Source organism: Anabrus simplex, chromosome 3 (assembly GCF_040414725.1).
Source record: "Anabrus simplex isolate iqAnaSimp1 chromosome 3, ASM4041472v1, whole genome shotgun sequence".
In the NCBI taxonomy this organism is placed as follows: Eukaryota; Metazoa; Arthropoda; class Insecta; order Orthoptera; family Tettigoniidae; genus Anabrus; species Anabrus simplex.
The window spans coordinates 360,134,539-360,156,040 of NC_090267.1; the positions used below are offsets into that span (position 1 = coordinate 360,134,539).

The following is a 21,502-nucleotide window of genomic DNA, read 5'->3' on the forward strand; positions in this document are numbered from 1 at the left end:
ACACAAATCTTTTGGAAACCTCCTGGCATGCTTTTTTTTTTTTCCCCAGCAGTTTTCTCTAACAATCTCAGTTCTTTGGGACTGCTGACACCCATCTTGCACAGTAGTCTCTCGTTAATCCAAACTAATTGGGACAGGAGTCTGTTCGGATTACAAAATTTTTGGATTAACCAGAAAATATTTTCTAATAATAATATTGTTTTTACGTCCTGCTAACTACTTTTACAGTTTCCAGAGATGTCTTAGTGCCGGGATTTTCTCCTGCTGGTGTTCTTTTATGTGCCAGTAAATCTACTTGCACGAGGCTAACGTATTTGAGCACCTTCAAATTCCACCGTACTGAGCCAAGATCGAGCCTGCGAAGTTGGGGTCAGAAGGCCAATGCCTCAACCGTCTGAGGAAAATAGTTTCTACAATACAGTACATACTGTAATTTGAAATGACCATACTTTAGCAGTTACATTAATAAAATACTGTATAAAATTACAGTAGGGTAGCTAAGAACTCGTAGAGGAGAAAACGACTAAAACTAGGTTAAAACTTGTCTCGTAAAACTGCTAAAATACGGTAACGGGTTACACTTTTGCATTCCGGGAGATCGTGGGTTCGAGCCCCACTGTTGGCAGCCATGATGGTGGTTTTCCGTGGTTTCCCATTTTCACACCAGCCAAATGCTGGGGCTGTACCTTAAGGCCACAGCCGCTTCCTTCCAACTCCTAGGCCTTTCCTATCCCTTCATCGCGATAAAGACCTATCTGTGTCGGTGCGACATAAAGCAAGTAGAAAAAAAAAACTTTTGCATTGTGCCCGGGATGCGAAGAGCTGCTTATGATGTTTATTTAATAGTTCTGCCGCTCTCTCAGTGGTAGCGCTGCAGGACGTGAACACGTGACTCACCGCAGCACGCCACAGTTGTGAAGGTCTCTGGGTGATTCTGCCTCCTCAGTTAGCATTGGGCTTTGTCTCAGCTTATTAGCAGTGCTATACTGTGATAAATTCGATTAAGTTAAGGCTTGAAACAGTTGGATAAGGGTGACAGTGCATCAAAATTATCTGTCGAGTTTGGTGTTGGAAAAGCTACGATTTACGACTGGAAGAGAAACCGTTGTAAAATCAAACAGTTTTGTACAGCATCATCAACAGACATCCTTAAAATCCGCCAAACATAAAAACTGTCCGAATCCGATAAACTTGATGAAGCGCTTTATTTATGGTTTTCACAGGAGAGGCAAAGAGGTACTCCGTTAAGTGCACCTCTTGTTCAAGAAAAGGCGCGTAATTTAAATACATTATTGAATGGAGATGTTTCATTCACTGTCAGTACTGGATGGTTCGATAAATGGAAGAAAGGGCATCGAATACATCAGTTAACAATAACGGGAGAACAGTTATCAGGTGATCATGCCACTGCAGAAGATTACGTCAGGGAATTTAATAACTTGGTAGCATCAGGAAATTATTCATGGCAACAAGTGTAAAACGCCGATAAAACAGGTTTAAATTTCAAGGCCCTTCCCAGTAAAAGCCTTGCGTCTGCGGAGGAGTCTCGTGCACCTGGGTTTAAGATGAGTAAGGAACGTGTTACTGTATTAGCGTGTAGTAATGCTGCAGGAACAAATTGCTGCTAATGGTTATCGGCAAATCAGCAAAACCAAGGGCATTTAAAACTGTAACATGAACACACTTCCAGTGTACTACAGAAATCAAAGGCATGGATGGATGTACAACTTTTCAAGGAATGGTTTGAAAAACAGTTTGTTCCCTCAGTAAAAAGTTTGTGTAAAAAGTAGTTTGCCTTCTTGGGCATTGCTCTTAATTGACAATGCTCCATCGCACCCAGCAGTGAGTGAATTAATTTGCGGTGAAATAAGAGCCTTTTTCTTGCCTCCTAATGTTACGTCGATATTGCAGCCAATGGACCAGGGCATTCTGCAAAATGTAAAACTTGTTTATAGACGGAAACTTCTCAGGTACGTGATTGAGAATGACAGTTCACTTACTATTCTTCAAAAACTGAAGAATGTGAACGTAAAGGACGTGATTTACTAGGCAGCAGAGGCATGGGAGGGTGTCAGTGAGCAGTTCATGAGGAAAACGTGGAAGAAATTGTTGCAGTGTCTCGCATTCATCGAGAGTTCAGTGGAAGCGTCTGCAAATGTAAAACTTCTTGAAATCATTCTATAACTTCCTGGGTGTGAGGAAGCCAATGAAAATGACATGTGAGTGGATGGAAGCTGACTTGTCATCAATTACAAACAGACCAAGAAATTGTAGCTATGGTGGAGAAAGAATCTGGAATTGATGAGGAACAGTGTGACGATGAAGAAGACCACAATGAACAACTAGTGTCACATTCAGATGCCGCGGCCGCCTAAGAACTTGCCGTATGCTACGTTGAGCAACACTCGGCTGCTACGCCCACTGATGTGATTTTTATGAGATGCTGGTTTAAGACTGCATCTTCGAGTAGGTTCCAATCACTATGACAGAAGACACTAACAGACTTTGTAAAGATAAATGACCAGTGATTGATGGTTTATGAGGTGTAATTATGTTTACGTTCAGTTATTCTAGTAAAATATGACTAATAAAATGCAAGTAAATCTTCATTCTATGATGTTCTTTCATTTCAATAAGGAGAATTAAAAAAAAAATGATTGTTTCAGTTCCGATTAACCAGACGTTTGGATTAACGGGATTCGGATTAACAGGACTCTAGTGTATTATCATTAGTATACCTGTACTAATATATAACTCTCAGTTGACCTTTTGGAAATTCCAGCAGCTGATATCTGGGATCTGTATGAATATCCAGACTTTGTAGATTATTGTTCTATGTTATGTATGGGAGAGATCAAATTACTTTCCTTCTGATCTGTGCTTATTCTATCTAAATGAATCTAAGATCTGAATCAGTTTGACTGAAATACCAAGAAATATAATAGAAGTATATTATTTTGTCCTCTGGGCCTAGAAACAGTGAGATAGGATCTGACTGATTTGCAAGTGGTAGTTTATAGATGTTCATGGTATTAATGCTCTCTAATTTTATTGTGGTATTGAAACATGTATTGTTAACTTGATTGAAAGATATTTTTCTTAATGTTGTTGATCTAAGTGGCTGTTGTACTTCTATTATAAAGTTAAAAGGTTTAAGTAATTTAAATAAATGTTGCTGTTCAAAGGGGTTAAATAGGGTTGCCCACTAAGTCGATTTTTCCAGACTGTTCAGAATATGCATTTCTATTGGAAGCAATTTAAACCTCTTTCTGGACTGTGTTGTCCGGATTGATCTATATTAATTGGGACAATTTAAAATTGAATTGTTATCCAAGTCTGTTATTAAAATACACATTTTAGTAAATTAAATTGAGATTAAATTCTCGTCAACATTGAGTAACCGCATAGTAATCCATAAATAGAACACTTAAATAGGTTGACTCATTTTCCATTGTGTCAAGTTACAACCTCTGTTTCTTCTTCTTTAAAAGTAAATTGAGGTTTTGGCAATCAGGAATGAGGTTAGTTGGCTTCGGGAAACAACAAGGAATTGTAAGAATTATTATGATCTGCAAATGTCTGAAAGTGTGAAAATGTTTTAGTTTTGAATTGGGGAAATTTTAAGAACATATATTTTGTTAGTGAGAGTTTAATAACACACAGGAAATACTACAGTATATTATTAATCTTTTCTATTTTGTTATTGTATGGTTCTATCACATATTATGGCATAGGGGTGGCAAAATTTGGAACACACTGGTAGTGTCCCGATTTTTATTGTTTATTTTTTTTTGACACATTTAATTATCCTTGGGCTAATTAAACAGATCATCAGCTTATGTTCTAAGTAAGATAAAATAAATCTGTTCTTTTCCTGACTTCTCTAAAATGTTAGATATTTCATATTTTCTTGTAGAATCCATAAGAAGTGGAAGTAAAATGTAAGTATTGATTTAGAATTCTAAAATTTCACCAAGTATCCATGATTTTATGTAGATGTAACTTTATTTTGCAGCATGAATGCAAGTTTAAACACTTCTAAGAACAACAGTGTCACCACTTTAAGTCTGCCCAAGAATAAAACTCCAAATAAAAATACTGGTTCTCACAATGCAATTGGAACCAAGAAAACTCCAAACAAAACTCCCAAGAAAACTCCAAACAAAACTCCCAAGAAAACTCCAAAGAAGTCTCCCAGTAAGTATAAATTGTTTACATAGAAGCATATGAAAATCGACTTGCAATACTTTATTAGTATTATTATTATGCGTGGATACCCTCACAAGCTGTGTAATACAGAGTTCTTCCATGACCTAGACGAATCCTGCATGTGTAAATTAGGTGGTGTACAATGCAGCCGATACCAGTTGCTCACTTGTACAAATCGGATATCTTCTATTGTGAACTTTTGTAAAAGTGAGTGATGTCAGTAATTCTAGTTTGTTTTCAACTCTATGCACAATTTGTGCGCTGTATCTTCTAATAAAAATTGGTATTAGTTTCGCTCCTGTGTTGTCGTGGACCGCACAGACTCACTATCAGCCATATTCAATCGTTTTTACGATGTGGCCTCTTTAAGTCCGAAGCAAGGTAGGTTTTCATAAGGACACCACTCCAGCACAAGCTTTGTCCACCTATCAGTTCTCCGAGCAACTTGACAGAACTGAGGAGGATGCTCTGTGAGAAGATGGCGACGACAAATATGATTCTTCTGCTAGTGATGAGAACAGAAGTATGGGAGTGTGCAATTACTGTATTGACTTTATTTTATCTTGCACATTAACATTATATTCGTAAAATTGGTACATAGTTTTTGCTATCTAGTGTGGCTTTGGCACAGATCAAAGCCCAACAGTATCATAATCTGGCTTTTCAAGACAAAGAAAATGAAAAAATAAATCTCGCACTTAAGACCTCCCAATGGAATTCGTCAGAGAAGAACGATTCTGCTTCGAACAGGGTACAAGCCTTGTGCAACTCGGATGACAAAACATAAATTTGTGAGTAGTATCATCCGTACGACCCAGTCTGTGTTTCGTAGTTAAGAAATGTCCGCCTCCGTAGCGTAGGCCTACTGCAGCTCTGATGACGTCGCTCAAGTAGGTGAACAGTTTAGTGTCCAAATGGCGCATTGCAGGCACAGATCAGTCATGTATATATGTCTGTGGTTTGTAGTTCAGAATGTCCGCCAGTGTAATGGTTCGCACAATTAGCTGCCGTTCTCTGGAGCCTGAGTTCAATTCCTGGTACCGTATTGCCAGAGATATATGAAGGGCAGGAAGGTTGATTACAAGATATTCGAATCATTCCATATTGACAGTTTTCACTTTACAAAGGTAAAAATTAGGTGTATCCTCTTAATTCAATACATCATTAGATGGAGTAATGATCCTACGCAAGCTTACACACATGCCAATGTGAGTGCAGATCAAATAGCACACCAACTTTTGCTTAATGGAAAACCAAAACTTTCCATGAAAGTAGGGAAGAATCCTATAGTCAGACAACCAGATGAGAGCAATGAGTTATCTAAGCATTTCACACTAACTGAACTGGAATTAGCTCTCAGTAAGTGTAAGATTGGGAAGTCAGCAGGACTCGATGACCTTCGAATGGAACAAATTAAGAACTTTGGTCCTACTGCGAAGTGCTGGTTGCTAGAACTCGTGAATAACTGCGTTCAGTCTTCCATGATACCTAAAATATGGAGGAAGGCTAGGGTCATTGCCATTTTAAATCAGGCAAAGATAAAAATGACCTTAGGAGCTACAGACCAATCTCCTTATTATGCCATCTTTTTAAGATTCTGGAGAGACTAATCCTTAATAGGTTGACTGATATAATCGAGCCGCTTCTGATTCCACAGCAAGCTGGTTTCAGGAGAGGGAAAAGCTGCACATGGCAGGTGTTGAAATTAAGTCAATACATAGAAGATGGTTTCGAAAGTCAGAAAATCACAGGAGCTGCATTTATAGATCTCTCGGCAGCATATGATACTGTTAATCACCAAATTCTCCTCGGTTTCTAATTGCACAAGTCGGACTTCCATCTGACTTGTGCCATTAGAAACCTACTTCAAAATCGAAGTTTCTTCGTTGAGTTCCAGGGCAAAAGAAACAGGTGGAGGATACAGAAGAACGGACTACCTCAGGGAAGCGTGTTGGCACCAATGCTTTTCAATATTTACACAAATGATCAGCCTCTTCCTGCTGGGACGAATAGTTTCATCTATGCTGATGATTGTGTCATCACTTCTCAGGGGAATAACTTCGAGGCGATTGAACAAACATTGTCCACAGCTCTAGACATTCTTGCTGGCTATTACAAGAAGAATCAACTAACACCAAACCCAACTAAGACGCAAACCTGTGTTTTTCGTCTTAACAACAGAGAAGCTTCCCGAACTCTGAAGGTCACTTGGCAAGGCATAGCATTACAACACAATCCTACCCTGAAGTACCTCGGAGTCACTCTGCATCGTGCCTTAACCTACAGAAAACATTGTTTGAATATCAAGCAGAAAGTGGCTGCTAGAAACAATATTGTGCGGAAGTTAACTGGAACATCTTGGGGAGCACAACCAGACACCGTGAGGACATCTGCCCTTTCGCTTTGCTATTCCGCAGCTGAATACGCATGCCCGGTGTGGTACAAATCTTGCCATACCAAAGCAGTTGTTGTAGCACTCAACGAAACCTGCCGCATTATGATTGGATGTTTGAGACCTACACCTTTGGAAAAAGTGTATTGCCTTGCAGGGATAGCACCTCTCGATATTCGCCGTGAAGTGGCAGCCAAGAAAGAAAAGAGAAAGGTGTTGACATCGGAAGCCCACCCTTTGTTTGGATATGAGCCACCACGCCAGCGGCTTAAGTCTAGGAAAAGCATCTTGAGAGTAACCGAAACACTTGCAGGAACAGCGCAGCAAGCAAGAATTCAAGAATGGCGCGTCAGGAGTCAACATACGAGGATCAGTCAATGGATGACCCCAAAAGAGGAACTCCCTCCTGGCCATGTCACAGATTGGGTGAATTGGAGAGCACTGAATAGACTGCGCTCTGGCGTTACGCGGTGCAGGGTAAACCAGAAGAAATGGGGTTTCGAAGTGGACAGTACCTTGTGTGTATGTGGAGAAGAGCAGACCACATCCCATTTGCTGCAATGTAGTTCATGCCCATTCAGCTGCACAACAGAAGACCTGGTTAAAGCGAAGCCAAATGCGCTTGATGTTGCAAGGTTTTGGGCTCACATAGTTTAATGTGGCTCTTCACCATTGAAGTATTTATATTATGTTTTATGTTTTTTCCTTATCTTTAATTTTAAACTTATGTATGCTTCTGACACAATATAAACAAATTAGATGGAGTAATCAAATTCAAACATGTTTCGGCTTGTTTGAGCCGTCTTCAGTGAAAAACGGGGAGGGGTTGAAATAATTTACGTAATACAACTAAAAATGTTGCAACAAACACAATGAAAGAACAAATGAAAAACAAGAGACATGACAGAAACAAAAACAGCACAATATACAATACTAGCTGATGTACCCGTGCTTCGCTACAGAATTCTATATTGCAGACAGAATTCTAGGTTAACACGTTCACGGCTGCTCGGATATCGGTAACCATTATCATAGTACCGTCATTCTTTATTTGTTAAAGGAGTTCATTTCTGTGTCTTTATGCATTTTAGATTATTATTTTAATTTTTTCAATATTATTTATGTGCATAACGAGCCATGACATACATGCTGCATCAGCGGCACTACCGATGAGCTTTTTGCCTTCGGTGCTGTTTGACGCAGCATGTGCGTCATGACCGGTAATTAAGTGGAACGAAGAAAATAATGTTTCGTTCGATTGTAGAACTTTACATTAGAACAATAAGTTTTTGAACATTTCACACAAAAATACTGTGCAGTAGAATATTATTGCTGTGCGAATGATGTATAATTACATTAGTCCATAAGCTGTACAATGTAACTAGTCAATAGTGTGCTACTTTTCAGTGACATTTCCTCGCAAAAAATAACTTCTGCAAATGCATTACATTCAGTTACAATGTTATTCAGCAAGTTGTCATCTGCAAGCAAGCAAAAATAATCAATAGGTTTCGCGTCACTTGGCAGTGGAACCTTCATTCCCGGCCGACCAATAAAGTTTGTTTCATTGAGGACGAATCTGAACTCCAAGAAATGACCCCTGAAATATTGCCCATGTTATTTGGCGGGAAATATTGCTTACGTCTTACTCATCTTCTGTAATGCGAGAATTGGGAGTAGACGTTCGACACACACATCCGTGATTAAAATTCTCACTCAGGTGTCGCAGAAATGTATGCCGACTGGTAATGGCTACAGAGATTGTAACTAACAATTGATCTGATGCCCGGATGGCGCGTATGTTTAATAACACCTTAACAACGCACAGATAAGAGGTCTGTTTGTTTACATACACATTGGCAGAAATACGAGCTTTAATATTTGGCGCGGAGTGTGACGCACGTATGTCGTCATCGGCATTAAGTGAAAGTGGAGTCATGACGCATATGTGTCATCGGTCGCGAACGTGTTAAGTAGTGTCACGTTGTGAGTAAGACTGTATTAAATTGCATAGCTCTTACCGTTGCCCCAGAAATGCGACGGGGAAGTCACCACGCGTCTTTTCTCATATGAAGACTGGGCTAGGGAATTTTCATTGTATTGGCAGGCCCTCTCACCTACTATCAGTCACAATCAAGTTGGGAGTTTTCATTATGATGGCAGGCCCAATTGTCTACTGCCAGTCATAATCAAGTGGAGCAGTTTTCATTATAATGGCAGGCACTCGCTCTCCACTCACCTCCACAATGTCATTTGGACGTATTAATTGTGTCGTCTCAGATGGCTGAACAGTCCGATTCTGGATGCACAGATTTTATTGCAGTGACAGTACACACTAGTTATTGCAGCAGATGGTTGTGCAAGAACACCATCCCTTGCATTCGCTTGTTCTTTCCTGCGGTTCCTCCTCTCTCTTCTCATATCTTGTTCTAGATGTTCAACTCCGTTGTATACAATGCTACGCCATTTGGGCCTATCCTGGGCTGTAGTTTCCCAGTTGACTGTATCAATAGGACACCTTTTGAGATTACTCCTTAGAACATCCTTATATCGTTTAAGCTGCCCTCCATGGTTACGCTGGCCATTCTTTAGTTGGGACTACATGATTTTCTTTTGGAGGCGTGTGTCTGGCATGTGGACGATATGACCAGCCCAGCGTAGCTGATGCCTGACTATCTTTGTCTCCATGCTTGTAGTGTTGGCTTGCTCGATGATACTAATGTTCGTTCGACTATCTTGCCATTTAACTGTCAATATTCTCTGCAAGCATCGTTGATGGTATATTTCCAGGCATTTTAGGTTTCTCCTGTAAGTTGTCCAGGTCTCGCAACCATAGATAAGAGTAGGGATTACAACGGCATTGTAAACGCACAGTTTGGTTCTCGCACTGATATCATGATTGTCAAACTCTCTTCTTAGGAGACGTCCAAAAGCCGCACTAGCACATCTTAAACAATATCGGATTTCTGCATCAATGTTTACACATGTTGAGAGATGGCTTCCAAGGTAAGGAAAATGATTTATGTTCTGCAGAGACTGGCCATTGATTGTAATAGCCGGAGTTCTCTTATTGGAATTTGGTGCCGGTTGGTAAAGGATCTTAGTCTTATTAATATCAATTTCCAGTCCAATACTTTCATATGCTTGATTAAAAACGTTGAGGATTGATTGCAGATCTTCCTCTGTGTTGGCTAAAATAACATTGTCATCTGTACTGAAACTATAACTTCCCTGAGGACACCTTGGTCTTAGCTCGCAGTCTGTTAATATTAAACAGATTTCCATCAGATCTGTACAAAAGTTCTACACCTGATGGCAGTTTATCATCCACGAGGTATAGTATAGTTCCAAGAAATAGTGAGAACAATGTTGGAGCAATTACACAACCATGCTTGGCTCCAGTAGAAATAAGGAAAGGGTCTCCTGATCTTGTATTGGAATGAACAGTAGCAAACATGCAACCGTGCAGCAGTCTGAGTATCTGTATATATTTGTTTGGACATCCAATCAGGACTAGAATTCTCCATAGAGCTTCTTGATAAACAGAATCAAACGCCTTGACAAGATCTATAAAAGCCATGTACAAGGGTTGGTTTTGCTCTCTAGATTTCTCCTGCATTTGTCTTGCACTGAAAATCATATCAATTGTACTTCTGTTTGGGCTGAAACCACATGCTCCAGCAAGAACTTTTCTCGCAACAGAGAGTTATTGTTACAGTCATGCTCACTTTCTTGAAGATAGTGATGGAATCATCCTGTAGATCAGCAGGGATTGTTCTCATGTTCCGTATTTTTACAATTAGCAAAGGACCACCCTCCTTGAAGAGCTCTGCTGGAATTCCATCTTGTCCAGGTGCCTTTTTATTCTTCAACTCTTGAATGGCCTTCTCGATTTCTTGAATAAAGGGGACTTCACCTAAGTGATCTTGAATTGGCTGTTGTGGAATATCAGCAAACACATCTTCCTGGACATGCGAGTTTCTGTTCAGGAGGTCTTGAAAATGTTCTTTCCTACGGGAAGCTGTCGAGTCTGGGTCTTTAGGAACTTCAGTACCGTCTTTGGATTTTAGACAGTTAAGACCTTTGGTGGATGGATTATAAATAGCTTTGGTAGCACTGAAGAAGGCACTAGTGTTGTTGGAGGCGATTAAATTCTCCATTTCCATTGATTTGTCTATCCACCATTCTTGATCATCCTGCATCTCTTCTGGACTTCTGTTTTGAATTGTTGATATGTTTCTTTGAAAATTAATTTGGATCATTTTGCCAAGCGTTGTAGGCTTTCCGCTTTTCATCAGTTAGGTCACACATTTCTTTGTCGTTCTCGTCAAACCAGTCCTGATGTTTGCACTTATTAAAACCAGCTGCTTCTTTGACAGCTGCTATAATAGCTGATTTTAATAACAACCAGTGCTGCTCAATATTTTCTCGATATTCATTTGGAAGTTTATCAGCCAATAGTACTTTATAGGCAGGTTTGATACTGTTGTTCCTAACTTGTTCAGTATTTAGTTTGTGTTTTTTATCGCCTTCCCCTGAATCCGTCGTTTCGGAGGAACCTGTATTATAGCCATCACAGATCGAACTACTGTAAGTGGTGGTCAGTCCAGCAATCATTAGCACCAGTCATAGCTTTGGTTATATGAACATCGTGCTTATCTCTGGCGTGGACAATAATGAAGTCGATTAAGTGCCAGTGCTTTGATCTGGGATGTTGCCTTGTTTTAAATCTATCCTTCTGGCAGAAGAGTGTATTTGTAATGACAAGATCATATTCAGAACACTTCGTGTGCAGGAGGGTTTCATTGGCGTTGACTTTGCTTACACCCTCTTTACCAATAGTTCCAGGCCAAAGTGACAATACTCTGCCAACCCGAACATTAAAGTCTCCCAGCATAATAAGCTTATCTGACTTGGGCACATTCGACAGGAGTTCATCAAGTTGGTTATAGAATGTTTCCTTTTGATCATCTTCTGACTTCAACGTTGGGGCATATGCACTGATTACCGTAGCTCTTTGGTGGTTCTTGAGTTTCAGATGGAGTGTCATGCGTCTTTCATTAATTCCAGATGGGAACTTATCAGGATTGTGAATAAGCTCATACTTTATTGCAAAACTCTACCCCTTGAATTCTTAATTCGCCTTCATCTTTTCCTTTCAAGAAAAATATATAGCTCATTGAGTTGTCCTCCTCCAGCATGCCTAGTTTCACTAAGAGCAGCGATATCTATGTTGTATTTCTTCAACTCGTGACTTATTGCTGTACGTCGCTCTGGTTGGTTATCTACATCAGTGTCCATCAGAGTATGAATATTCCAGGTAGCTATATTCATGTTGCAAATCTTTTTGTTTCTACTGCAAATTGATGTACCCACTGAACGTGGTAATCCAGTCAGGTGAGAAGTTAGACTGCCCATGTTTAGGGCACCTTTTATAGCCCCCTCCCCATTCAGGGTGAACAGAGGGGATCCTAAATAGGACTGCTCACTCACAGGTGTAGCTCATGAGTTGCTCTACAGCCTGTCCTTGAGCAAAACGGCGATCACACACTCGCTGCCTATGTGCCGACTCATCACTAGGAGCTTCCAGATTACACTATCCTGCCCCCGTCGCACCTTGCTGATCACCGCAGGACTTTGATATTGAGCAGATGGTGTTGCTTTCCAGGTGACGCCTGTGCGTGAAAACATTTTACGTGGGAATGCTGGTGCATATCAACAGTCACACGGCCCTTGACAGTTTCAGGACGCTGGCCCAGTGGCATAGAGTCTATGACGACTGGAGATCCAAAAATTGCTGAGGTTGTTAGACCTCATGGACATAATCTGGTGTAGTTTGAATTGTACTTTATTCAACATTTGGAGATTAAGATGGTATCCTCCAGGAGCGTCTTTCTAGTTGTCGACTATCTCGGATTGTGCTCCTATGTCTACAAGCAGTACAGCATGCCATATATGCCATAGTAATCACCACACCTTAATGAATGATAGTGGTGATCCTCCCGCACTGATCTGCTCACTGACCCAGTTTCCCGCTGGGGTAGGATACCCAACCTTCCACTGAGTTGCTCAGTTTAACAAGGGCTTTCCTTGTAGGTTATGTGCTTCGAGTTGGAGTGAGAGAGGTTAGAGAACTCAAACTTGCCGAGTTCTTGTATTGTTGCTAGATGGACTGCAGCGACGCATCTCACTCCCATTATGCTGACTGAATACTTCTGCCTCACACACACACTCCCCTTGTTCACTAAGGATTCCTGGAATGTTCTTCTTGGAACCTGTTTGTGCCTTAAAGTACCTATACATACCCTTCCATTTTTCACTAAAATTTTGTGTGACTGCCAATTATGCTTGCCATCATGTTATCCTTAGTTGACTTCCTTGCTAGATTCAATTTCCTAGTAAGCTCCTTTAATTTCTCTTACTTCCACAGCCATTTCGAACTCCTTCTTTCCGGTCTGCACCTCCTTAGTCTCTTTATTTCTCTATTATAATAAAGTGGGTTTTTACCATTCCTTACCACCTTTAAAGGTACAAACCTGTTTATACATTGCTCAACAATTGCTTTAAACACATCCCATTACAGTATCTGTTTACATTTTTATTTATCGTTTTCTATCAATCATAGTTACTTTTTGAAATACTCCCTCATGCCTGTTTTGTCAGCCATATGGTACTGCCTAATAGTCCTACTTTTAAGACCTTCCTTTCTATCACATTTATTTTTAACTATGACAAAAAAAAAGATTCATGATCACTAATGCCATCTATTACTTTGGTTTCTCTATAGAGCTCATCTGGTTGTACTAGCACCACATCCAGTATATTCTTCTCTCTAGTTGGTTCTATCATTTTCTGAATCAGTTGTTCTTCCCATATTAACTTATTTGCAAATTGTTGGTCATGCTTCCTGTCATTCGCATTACCTTACCAATTGACGCTTGGTAAATTGAGATCTCCCGCTACAGTCGCATTCCTTTCCATGTTGTTTCCCACATAACTGATTATCTTATCAAATAATTCTGAATCAGCATCAGTGCTACCCGTTCCCAGTCTGTACATTCCAAAGACATTAAGTTGCCTATTATCTTTAGAAATGAGCCTTACACCTAGAATTTAATATTAGTAATCTTTAACTTTTTCGTAGCTTACAAATTCTTCTTTCACCAGAATGAATACTCCTGCTCCTACCATTCTTATCCTATCTCTATGATACTAGAGTTCCATGAGGAAATTTCTGCATCCATTATATCATTTCTCAGCCATGATTCAACTCCTATTACAATATCTGGTAAGTATATATCTATGAAATTACTTAATTCTGTTCCTTTATTTACAGTTCAACACTAACATTTTTGTCATCCTTACTTGACTTCCAGATCCCTGTACCCTTATCACCGCTCCCTAGACCACCCTGTTTCCCTAATTAGACGTACCACTGCGGTTTAAGTGAAGGCCATCTGAGTCCAGATCCCTGTTTTCTCACTTTTCCTTTAAAAAAAAAGAACAAAAATCAATATTAGCTTGCTTTTTGGTATCTGTTGTCTTGTTAGAAGACACTGCCTGACAGGAGGTTAGAGTTAATTATATGTACTTATTGTCTTCCGAGCCAGCATTGCACATCACAATCATATGTATTGTGAGGTTGTTGAAAAGAAATCTCCTTCGAAGGTGACTCAGTATTTTCTTGCACTGAGCGAAGCTCCTTTCTATGTCACATGATATCACAGGCATAAATAAACATAGTCAGTTAACTGCTGTTGGGGGTCATCGTTGTCTAAGCCAGATCCACTACTGTCTAAAATGGCACTCATTCTGCACTTTATTGTGTATCCCTCATTTGCACTTAGTACCTTACAGAGTTTGTTCTTCATCGTAACTGACACAGTACCTTGTACTTGTTCTACTTCGAATACCTGTCATTTACTTTTCAAAACTCTCATATCACGCTAAACCAGCAGTTTCTAGGCAAGAGATTGTTTTGGACAGATCTCTTTAATTTGAAATATCATATGCAGAACCTGGCCTCATTATCAGACACAAATCCTAGTGATTTTGCTGGCAGCGATTTGACAACTAATTATTTTGTCACACTGCTGTCCATTGTAGTACCATTCTACCTTGTCATGAAAGTTGCCGCGATGAGTTCTGTTCCGTGATCTGCTAGTTACATACATACATACATACATACATTATCATTATAGACTGTTATGCCTTTCAGCATTCAGTCTGCAAGCCTCTGAGAATTTACTAAACGTCACCACAATCCTCGATTTGCAACTAGTGTTGTGGACTCATTTAGTTCCATACCTCTTATCTTTAAATCGTTAGAAACTGAGTCTAACCATCGTCATCTTGGTCTCCCTCTACTTCTCTTACCCTCCATAGCAGAGTCCATTATTCTCCTAGGTAACCTATCCTCCTCCATTCGCCTCACATGACCCCACCACCGAAGCTGGTTTATGCGTACACCTTCATCCATCGAGTTCATTCCTAAATTAGCCTTTATCTCCTCATTCCGAATACCCTCCTGCCATTGTTCCCACCTGTTTGTACCAGCAATCATTCTTGCTAATTTCATGTCTGTTACTTCTAACTGATGAATAAGATATCCTGAGTCCACCCAGCTTTCGCTCCCGTAAAGCAAAGTTGGTCTGAAAACAGACCGATGTAAAGATAGTTTCGTCTGGGAGCTGACTTCCTTCTTACAGAATACTGCTGATCGCAACTGCGAGCTCACTGCATTAGCTTTACTACAACTTGATTCAATCTCACTATATTACCATCCTGGGAGAACACACAACCTAAATACTTGACATTATCGACCTGTTCTAGCTTTGCATCACCAATCTGACATTCAATTCTGTTGACTTTCTTACCTACTGACATCAATTTAGTCTTCGAGAGGCTAATTTTCATACCATACTCATTGCACCTATTTTCAAGTTCCAAGATATTAGACTGCAGGCTTTCGGCACAGTCTGCCATTAAGACCAAGTCGTCAGCATAGGCCAGACTGCTTACTACATTTCCACCTAACTGAATCCCTCCCTGCCATTTCATACCTTTCAGCAGAATTCCATGTAAACTACGAACAGCAAAGGTGAAAGATTACAGCCTTGTCTAACTCCTGTAAGTACCCTGAACCAAGAACTCATTCTACCATCAATTCTCACTGAAGCCCAATTGTCAACATAAATGCCTTTGATTGATTTTAATAATCTGCCTTTAATTCCATAGTCACCCAGTATGGCGAACATCTTTTCCCTCGGTACCCTGTCATATGCTTTCTCTAGATCTACGAAACATAAAACACAACTGCCTATTCCTCTCGTAGCATTTTTCAATTACCTGGCGCATACTGAAAATCTGATCCTGACAGCCTCTCTGTGGTCTGAAACCACACTGGTTTTCATCCAGCTTTCTCTCAACGACCGATCGCACCCTCCCTTCCAAGATGCGAGTGAATACTTTGCCTGGTATACTAATCAATGAGATTCCTCGATAGTTGTTGCAATCCTTCCTGTTCCCTTGCTTATAGATAGGTGCAATTACTGCTTTTGTCCAATCTGAAGGTACCTTACCAACACTCCATGCTAATTTTACTACTCTATGAAGCCATTTCATCCCTGCCTTCCCACTATACTTCACCATTTCAGGTCTAATTTCATCTATTCCTGCTGCCGTATGACAATGGAGTTTATTTACCATCCTTTCCACTTCCTCAAGCATAATTTCACCAACATCAATTTCCTCCTCCCCATGAGCTTGGCTGTTTGTAACACCACCAGGATGATTTCCTTTTACATTGAGAAGATGTTAAAAATATTCCCTCCACCTCTCCAGTGATTCCCTGGGATGTATTATGAGTTCACCTGAATTACTCAAAACACTGTTCATTTCCTTTTTCCGTCCCTTCCTAAGATTCTTTATCTCTGTCCAGAAAGGTTTCCCTGCTGCTTGACCTAGCCTTTCCAGGTTGTTACCAAAATCTTCCCATGACTTCTTTTTGGATTCAACAACTATTTGTTTCGCTCTGTTTCTTTCATCTATGTACAACTCCCTGTCTGCCTCGGCCCTTGTTTGGAGCCATTTCTGATAAGCCTTCTTTTTACGTTTACAAGCTGCTCTCACTTCATCATTCCACCAAGATGTTCACCTTTTCCCAACTTTACACATAGTTGTTCCTAGGCATTCCCTTGCTGTTTCTACTACAGCATCCCTGTATGCCATCCATTCACTTTCTATATCCTGAACCTGCTTACTGTCCACTGTTCGAAACTTCTCACTAATCATATCCATGTACTTCTGTCTAATGTTCTCGTCCTGGAGATTTTCTACCCTTATTCGTTTACAGACAGATTTCACTTTCTCTACCCTAGGCCTAGAGATACTTAGTTCACTACAGATCAGATAGTGGTCTGTATCATCGAAAAATCCGCGGAAAACTCGTACATTCCTAACAGATTTCCTGAATTCGAAGTCTGTTAAGATATAGTCTATTATGGATCTGGTACCCCTAGCCTCCCATGTGTAGCGGTGAATAGCCTTATGCTTGAAGAATGTATTCGTAACAGCTAAACCCATACTAGCACAGAAGTCTCTGCTACTTAATGAGTAAAAAATGGAATAGTCTTAAATTTTACGAGCTTTTGTGTTAATGCTGTGCAGTTACAGGATGGTGTTCAGAATAGAATGGTAAGCAACACTTTGTGTGTTTTATGGCATACCTAACATTGGGCACAATATGTATCGACAGAAACGAAATCCTTTGTTACAAATGGCCTTTCTTATCCAGATGCGTGAAGCACTTACAAGACAGCTGATGGAAAAAAAGACTTTGAATCTCAAGCAGTCTCATCAGTGGATAATGGTCTGGAGAGTTTTCTTTATGAATTAAAAGTGGATCCTCTGAAATGGAAGCTGGATCTGGCGACACGAAGGCAGTTTGCCTCGTCCTAAGAAGAGATGAATGACATTTTGTAGCCGGTGTCCATGAGTGTATTGCGAAGAACTTTGAGCAAATCTGTCTGCAAATTGCTCCCCTAGGGGCTGATGACCTTAGATGTTAGGCCCTTTAAACAACAAAACATAATCATCAAATTGCTCCTCATCTATGAATTATGTGCAATGTTTTTGAGGGCCTTCGCTTGCATAAGGGGAGCTTGTTGCAGGAAGAGGGCAATGTTCCGCAAATACACTCATGTTGCGGTTAGTGACAGAAAATGGTTAACTGCAAAGAACATGCTGACAGTCACTGGGCAGATTACTCCTGATTAAAGAAAAAGCTGTTGTGAGATTTTTCAATATAGTTGTGTAAGCAGCAAAATATTAAATGGAAAGTGCTATAGAAAATGAGGTTTTGTTATTGTGTACCATTAAAGTAGGTTTTGTGTTCTAAGGTTAACAATTTATTCTTTTCACTTTACACGCTAAGGCCCAGTTTGTTCAACTGTATGTTAAATTTTACTTAACAAATGTTAACTAACAATTGTTATTAATTTAACACTACGTTTAAAAGTGCCCTGTTTCACGAACACATTTTCAACATTTGTTACGAAACAATTGCTAAAGACAAATTAACACATTTCAGTGAGATTTCTGAACGGGTTTGGCAGTGAGCATCTTTTGTTTCTTTACATAAAGCGCTCCTAGTGGTGTGTTGAAATAGTATGTGGTGTCACAGACACACGGTTGACATTATTATAGGTTATTGTTAGCGGAGACCGATAAGACGTAAACATGTCAAGTAAGAGGCAACAAAAGCGTTATGATGAATGCAAGTTTTTATTTCATTTAATTTTAATTTAAAATTATGCAAATGTGCTTAAAAAAATGAAAGAACGGACTGTTATATCACAACATTCGATATACCGTAGCCTATTCTTATATTCTTATCACTCGGAAAATGTGATAATTGATGTGTTGTGAATGCTTTTGGGGCATTCTTTTATTGTGGGGTAAATAATGTAATGCCTTGTTAATGCTGCAGTGGCAGCAGGAATTCTTTGCAGGATTCTGCACACTTTTTCTTGCACTCGTGAACATAGTCGCCTACAATTACATGAAAAGTGTCTCAAGCATAATATCTAACAAGTAGAGGCCAGACCCTGCGGTCAACCGATTTTACCGAGCTTTAATGTACCTGTGGGGAGACACTCAACAGTAACTCGTATATAAGGGTTTAAGTCAATACGCTTTCTTTTTTGAAAAAAATGAAGTCGGATGTCATTACACAGGATCCGCTTCGGACAAAGTGGAGGTGGTAGAACACTAAAAGGCTAACAAATTTTACTTAAACATGTCAGGTCTGCAACCTAATAATTTTTGAAAAATTGATGAATCCCCGATTCCAATGCAAGGCATATATACTTGGGAGTTACATCACAGCGAAACAGAGTGGTGGCCAAGTGGTCACCGTACTTGTCTGCGAACCTCTTAGGCGTGAATTCGAGTCTCGTCGTAGCTATAATTGTTGCACAAAATAAATTAATATGTCCGCCTCTCTGGTGTAGTGGTTAGTGTGATTAGCTGCCACCCCTGGAGGACCCGGGTCGATTCCCGACTCTGCCACGAAATTTGAAAAGAGGTACGAGGGCTGGAACGGGGTCCACTCAGCCTCGGGAGGCGAACTGATTAGAGGTCGGTTCGATTCCCACCTCAGGCATCCTGGAAATGTTTTTCCGTGGTTTCCCAATTCTCCTCCTAACTTAACGCCACGGCTGCTTCCTTCCCTCTTCCTTGCCTATCCCTTCTAATCTTCCCATCCCCCCCGCAAGGCCCCTGTTCAGCACGGCAGGTGAGGCCGCCTGGGCGAGGTACTGGTCATCCTCCCCAGTTGTATCCCCAACCCAGTGTCTGAAGCTCCAGGACACTGCCCTTGAGGCGGTAGATATGGTAGTCCGGGGGGGAAAACCGACCCTAGAAGGTAAACAGATAAAGAAGACAAATTAATATTTGAGGGAAGGTTAAGATAAAAATTGGTTCAAAAATATTACGCAAATTGCAGTACAGTTTATTATCTACCTGAAATTAATATAGGCCTAAACGTTCTCACAGTTACTGCTGGATCTCTTTCTCTGTATATATATTAATTTCAGGTAGAAAATAAAGTTCCACTGCAATTTGATTATTCATTTTATTTGCATTTTACCTTCACATTCCTGAAACAATGATTTAATTTGTAAAAATCATGTACGTGTATGGCGGGACTCGCACTCGCGTCATCGCGGTTCGGAGACAAGTGTACGATGACCACTTGGCCACAGCTCCACTTATCTGGGTTGCAATTCTTCAAGTATATATGTGTTGCATTAGAATTGGGGGATTCATAAATTTTTCGGAAATTATTAGGTTGCAGATCTGACAAGTTTGAGTAAAATGTGTTCGCATTTTAGTGTTCTATCACCTCCATGTGGTCCGAAGCGGATCCTGCCTCATGATATTTGTCCTCGCTGTTGGAAACTCTAACCTATTTTCAATATCGTCTAGTACCTTGTTCATTATGGCTGTGGTAATTAGAAATATATCTTCTGACAACTCTAGAAAGTAGTTATTTCTTAGTATGGGTCGTCCTTTGCTTTCTTCAATTTATAAATAGTCTTCCTACAGCAGTAAAGCTTCAAACTTACGTCTTACACATGCCTCCATTTTGAAATTTTAGCAGCTGGTAAGAGGTTTAACTCAGGACTGCTGCCAGATTAATTTAACACAAGTATTAACAATTTGTTAGAGTTAACAATTTTTGATGAGACAACCTTTTTGTTAAATTATGTGTTAAGTCTTCTTAACAGCAGAGTTAACACTTAACATTCATTGAAGAAACTGGGCCTCATTCTTGGATGTGTGTAACATCAAACCCATTGTTGATGCTTTCATTGTAGGACATGGTTTTCTTCGTGATAATAATGTGACTTTTGGAATGTATTATCCACAAATTCCTGCCTTTTATTTAGTCCAGTACCTTAACTTGCACCTTACCACAAACATACGAAGTTATACCGTATTTACTCGTGTATTAGACCCCTTTTGGCTTTTTGAGACAAAGAAAATGTGAAAAAATAATCTTTCATACAAGACTCCCTAACGTAATTTGTTAGAGAGAAATGATTTCCCTTTGAAGCAGGTATAAGCCTTTCTGCAGCTCTGACATCCCACAAATTTGTGAATAGTTTCGTCTGTACGACCCCCACAATGAAAACGCATCGAAGTAATGCGGTACATCTGCATTTCGTAGTTGAGAAATGTCTGCCTCGGTAGCATAGGCCTACTGCAGCTCTGCAAATAGGTGAATAGTTTCGTGTCTGACCTGTGCATTGCAAGCACGCATCAGTGTTTATTAAGCTGCTGTTCTCGGGAATCTGAGTTCGATTCCGTATTCCCAGAGATTTACGAATGGCAGGAAAGTTGATATGTGGTAAAAATGGTACATGCAACTCCCTTCCTCTGGGGGCCTGCCTAAAAAGAGCTGCACCACCTCGGGATAAGGAAAAGTTTACTTCAGTTAAGAAAAATTCACGGCTGTTGCTTTTAATATAGCAGGCGAGATCATTAACAAAGTGATCGTTCAGTATCTCTTAACTCGAGCCAATATAGGTTTTATTGGTTTCTTTTTGAGAGAAGTAGGTTTAAGACGTGATAAAAACAATCCAATCATAACGCTTGTTTTACTTGCCAACGTACCTCACGAATAATAATAATAATAATAATAATAATAATAATAATGATAATTTTATGTCCCCACTTAAGTTTTTAGAAACACCAAACAAAACATACTAAGCGTTTATTAAAAAATGGAGACAATGATCGTACAAAATTAAATGTTATGATAATAAACCGCATTACTGCCACACCTGTAGATATCCATAAATACGGTAAACTTTCGTTTTATTTATTTTAAATCTT

At 39.9% G+C, this 21,502-nt stretch overlaps 1 protein-coding gene across 2 annotated transcripts in view; it reads left to right on the forward strand.

Moving 5' to 3' along the window:
• Positions 1 to 21,502, forward strand: part of fzy (cell division cycle 20 protein fzy) — a 237,824-nt gene that overhangs the window by 29,326 nt on the left and 186,996 nt on the right. For both annotated transcript variants that reach the window (XM_067144504.2, XM_067144506.2), the window contains exon 3: positions 4,016 to 4,197. In XM_067144504.2, the coding sequence (XP_067000605.1) occupies positions 4,016 to 4,197 (182 nt within the window). The remainder of the gene's footprint in view (positions 1 to 4,015; positions 4,198 to 21,502) is intronic.